The sequence below is a fragment of the Anarhichas minor genome, unplaced genomic scaffold, assembly GCF_050575085.1.
Source record: "Anarhichas minor isolate MPS153535 unplaced genomic scaffold, ASM5057508v1 ptg000040l, whole genome shotgun sequence".
NCBI classification, from domain to species: domain Eukaryota; kingdom Metazoa; phylum Chordata; class Actinopteri; order Perciformes; family Anarhichadidae; genus Anarhichas; species Anarhichas minor.
In genome coordinates, this window is record NW_027466486.1 from 14,836,038 (window position 1) to 14,841,053 (window position 5,016).

The window sequence follows — 5,016 nt, forward strand, 5'->3', positions numbered from 1 at the left end:
GTCCGCCATGAAAAAGGATCCAAATGGACTTTCCATTGCCATTGTTTTCATGAAACAATGGACGAAATGCAAAACCAATAAATGACTTCCTGTGACTATGTCATGAACTGTCATGTGACTGGACTGTGAAAACAGTGGGCAGTACACTGATTTACATGTAGTCTAATGACCACCCTACCTAAATTACTACCTCAAATAGCAACATTTCACTCAGACAAACTGAGACAAACAGCCAACCACTTACAGTAAAATATTTTATTTAGAAATGATTATTTGTTTTGAAAATAAGTTTAAGAAATCCAGTGATATATGTAAATAATCAATAATCAGGTTAAAGTGCAAAAATACATTTTTGATATAATGCATCTGTACAAAAATAACATTGGGGTGCGATATTGAAAAGGAGGAAAATGTATTAACATGGCTTTGATCATTCTATGTTGTTGTAAAAAAATAATAATTGCATAACAGTTGTGTCCCTTTTTAAAAAGTTTTTGGATTATAAGCTTCTGAGCAAAGTATTTCACTGAGCAGCCACAAGTGTTTTTTTCATTTCACATTCCACACATCCATTGCCAAGTCAAGCTTTGATAACTAAGCATCCACTTCTCCACTAAGGCTTGCATTATTCCTTTAAGAGCTGGCTGGTGAAATAGTTCATCGTTGAGGAGTATTCCCACAGAAGCAGAGCGCTCTGCCTCCAACAGCTGAGATGAATAAGTCTTTGGTTGTTCTTTGACTGTTGTGGTCTTTGGTCATGTTTTTCCAGTGTCCCCGTCCCTTCCCTGCTGGCAGAGTGAATCACTTGATCTTGGCTGGCTTCAGTTCCTTGACCTGCATGTGTAATGTTTTGTGGACAGCCAGAGTCCTGGACTGACAGAAGCCCTTCCCACACTCCTGACATTTGAAGGGCTTTTCTTTGGAATGAATGTACCTGCAGGGTGGACACACAGAACAGCCAGTTAGTATTTAAGAAGAATCATGTCAGATTTCAGAACATCATCATTACCACTGACACAGGCTACACGTCCCCTTCAATATGTAGTATTAGGGCCACTGTTAGAACAAAGGCCCTCTAGGATGCTTCCCACTGAAAAGCTCAGGGAAGCCGATGTGAACCGCACTTTGTTGGAGGCGGTGAAGTTACATTTGTGTGGACGGTAAGCCACACAACGGTGAGATTCATGCACTGATCTGAAGGTTTTTTTGTAAGTTTTGGTTTCAGCCACTACTCTAAACTTTGCTTCATCCAGAGAGAGTCCTAAACAGGGTCATGACTTTATTCCTGAAATCTCAGAGGACACAGGTATATGGGATGTGTTTATGTGCAGAAAGTAACATAGCCTTTATTGTTTATCTTGTTATTTGTTTCGGCTGCTCACGTTCTTTTTGGTTACAATCCCTTCCGGTAATGTGCAGGTGTGTGGTTTCACTCTGTTTACCTGTTCACTTAAACGGCTGGATTCAGACGAAGGCAGCACAGCTCTGATTTTCTTTTTTCTGTTCCTATTTTATTGATTCCACTACAGTTATTGCTTGTAACTCTTTGTTTAATTAACAGCATAAAACGTATCTGGACTTATGTATGGAACAGCCTACTTATTAACAGCTCGTAAAATTGATAGTAGTCGCTACATTAAGTCAACAGAGAAACTGCTTTGGAATGTGATGTTTGTCTGTGTATGCTACTCCTGGACAACAGCAGATGGATAGATGGAGTCTCTCCCGATGAACCCCCCATTTGGACCCTTTTGGAGTGAAGCGTGGAAGGAGCGTTGTGGTGTTATTTTCACATGTTTAGCTGTAAGAGCTATTGTGGCATCATCGCTTTACACAGACTCTTTCATCGATGCCAGACGAGTTAGAGGGAAAGAACTACGGTGTGACAATGTATTCAAATTATAAATTTGGTCATTTTTCGATCGTAGAAAACACACGACCTGAAGTCAGTATAAAAAAGCTGCGATACCACATATGGTAACATCATGCCAATTTTACACTGATGTCAGCATCAAGTAAATGAATTGCACTGAATCAGACATTAAGTCACTGATTTGGGGTCTGCTGGTTTTCTATGTGTATGTGACATTACTTATGCACCACACCATTAGTTCAGCAGCAGTAAGCCACCGCAGAACATCTGACTGTGCAGTTATTCGAACACATTGACAACATTTTATGGAAAAAAAAAAACAGCAAATAAACAAACTCCTACTTGCAAATTACATAAATCTTCACCTTCCCCTGTCACACACTCACTACTCAAATCACTGCACAGCATGTCTGGGAAATAATCTTCTCAAATCATCGAATGTAAATCGATGACATTTAGATTTAGCAAAGCTTAGCAAAATGACAAGACACAATGTACAAGATGTTTGAACCTGCTCTGCCTCATGGAATTCACCCTGCTGCTCTAGGTCAGCTTACTGCTAACACAATGTTGATTGATGACACACATAAGGAATCAAAGTCTTTCACAATCTAGGTATGCTGATAATCAAAGGCAAAATGTTGACGTCTGTTTGGTAGAATCATTGTATTGTCCTGAACGCATCGTGTGTGGACACAGATAGAGCACTGAAGCTGCTGCTCACACTATGGCCCCTATGTAGACACGGCGTTACATGTTTGAAAAGATCAATAAGTCAGCTCAGTGCTTGACTGGATAATTAACACACTAATGTGCTGATTGTCTGGACATTTGGTGTAAATGTGCCCTAAATTTGGATGGAAAATTGACTATAGAAGGGGTGACTTGTACTCAATTATAGAAATGGGGATAACGGCCCAGAAGTAGTTGTATGAAAACTAGAGCTTGAGAGAAAAGTTCATACCTCGCTTATTACCACAACTAGACAACTGCTGCATGAAGTGGGCACGCCTATCAACAGAAAGTAACCCTTCATTCACTTAGTGAATATGCTATTTAACTTGATCAAATGTGGTTCTCACCTGTGGTCCCGGAGATGGTCCTGTCTTCTAAAGGCCTTGTGGCAGATATCACAGGTATATGGCCTCTCGTCCGTGTGTGTCCTCTCGTGGATCAAAAGGTTGTAGGATTTGGTGAAATGGCGGCCACAGAACTTGCAGACAAACTCTTTCTTGGTCTTGGAGGGCAGTCGGCCTCTGCTGGACTTGCGCTCTGGTGAGGAGAGTTTGGTAACATCCAGCAGGCATCCAAGGCTGGCTGAAGTCTGGTGGTGAGATGAAGCCTGTGCTGCTGCGGCGGCGGCACCCGTCACGCTCAGGTCTTCGGCCTTCAAATGATCCTCCTGGGTGGCTGCAGCTGCCAGGTTGGCAAAGTCAAAGCGGGGCTTGTTCTTGGAGCTCTGCAACAGTCCTGCTGAGTCATGCTTATACTGCAGGAGGTGAGGGAACATGGGGAGGGAGGCCATGGAGGAGAACTGGGCAGGCAGCTTGGAGATGGTGCAGCGGGGCAGGGCCAAAGGTGGGTAGCCGAGGGTCCACTGGTGGAGGTGGATGGCGTGCAGGGCACTGAAGCTGTAGATACTGTGAAAATGATCTGCTGGCAACTGGAGGCCTGTGGAGCTCTGGAGCAGGGCGTAGTTAGCCAGCTGGAGGGACGGGTGGAGAGGGACTGGTGCTGGCAGAGTCTTGCTGCCCATGGCTGCTACGCGGAATCCAACAGGTCTTCTGGTAGAGACAGAAAACATTGGCAGATGAAATTATGCAAATTGTGAGCCAAGTCACATTATTCTAATACTTTCTTTAGTCAATTCAATGAAGAGAGCAATTAAGATGACCAGGAGGTCCGATCACAAGTTACTCCTGCAAACCCCCCCACACACACACACATAGTGTAACTGCTACTACATTTACACAAGAAACCAGTGAACTGTGAGAGGAATTAGGCAGGAATTTAGCGCCAGAATAAAATGTTGTCATTGTATTTTTCTGCAAACTGTAGCACTGCATATTGCTTTTCCACATCATCACTTAATCACTGATGGCCTTCATATATTTTGATTCTTAAATGAGTAGCGAGCAGCCACCACAGAATGTTGGGTGCAGTAGGTAGCTCATGTTTGTTTAACAGGATCTCTGTTGGAAGGTTGAGAGGTGGCATTTGGTTTGAATGCTTAATGCCGTTATTGAATTCATACAAAGGTCAAATACTTTTAAGTTTGTACCCACTTCCCACCTTACCCACCAAGAACCCTAGTGCTTCTCCAAACCCCTTTCAACAACACACACACTTCTGTCAGGAGCCAATAAAGATAAAGTCCAGCTCGCAGATAAGGCCTCATTATCAGCTTAATGAGGCTGTGCATGTGAAAGGCCCATGCTGTTGGATCCACACTATACAAAACTCTTAAAAGCTAAGCCATCTGCAAGCACACCTCTCCAAGTCCCTGCATGAAATTTAGAGGCCTCATCCACTATTTACTCCATAAAGGTGAAAGACACCTATTAAAATAATGAAAATGCTAAATAATGCCTCACTAATTCTATTCTCGCTATTCTATACCAAACACTGCAGTTCTATATATGTATTTATTTGGTATAACGGAGTGCATTGAACAAAAATCTAAAGAAAATAATGATCCTGTATGGTCCTTTAAAGTTGGTTCTAACAGCACTAATTGGCTCCAGCGCTTTGTGTGAACGGTTTGAAGTCGCAGACGCATTCCAGATAACTAGCGGGCTAAATATCTGGATCTGCCAGGGAGCTACAGCTGAAGAGAGTGGAAAACCTGTAGCCTGCCTGTCCGAGCTATGTGTTGCTTTTGCAATACGGGCTTAAGTTGCTGTTGTTGTTGTTGTGCTGAGGGTGTTGGATGTTTGCATGAATAAACATAGCACATAACACAGAGACTGATCTACGTAGGGCAAACAGGCTGTTTCCTGAACGCGCGTGTGCTGACATCATCAGGAAGCATGACTACGCCCGTGTCACTTCTCGCGTGTTTTCCTCGTCTGGGATCTCAGATGAAGGATCTGGCAGTGTGGGACTCTCTGTCACTGGTCGGTCGTGTGAAGACCACGACCACT

The 5,016-nt window shown here is 43.1% G+C and overlaps 1 protein-coding gene across 1 annotated transcript; it reads right to left on the bottom strand.

Moving 5' to 3' along the window:
- Nucleotides 1–800: 800 nt before the first annotated feature.
- Nucleotides 801–3,629, bottom strand: osr1 (odd-skipped related transcription factor 1). The gene is made up of 2 exons (XM_076108538.1): nucleotides 2,956–3,629; nucleotides 801–934 (listed from the first exon to the last, which is right to left on the bottom strand). The coding sequence occupies exons 1-2, from the start codon at nucleotides 3,627–3,629 to the stop codon at nucleotides 802–804; spliced, it is 807 nt and encodes a 268-aa protein (XP_075964653.1). The 3' UTR covers nucleotide 801.
- Between the last annotated feature and the right edge of the window lie 1,387 nt (nucleotides 3,630–5,016).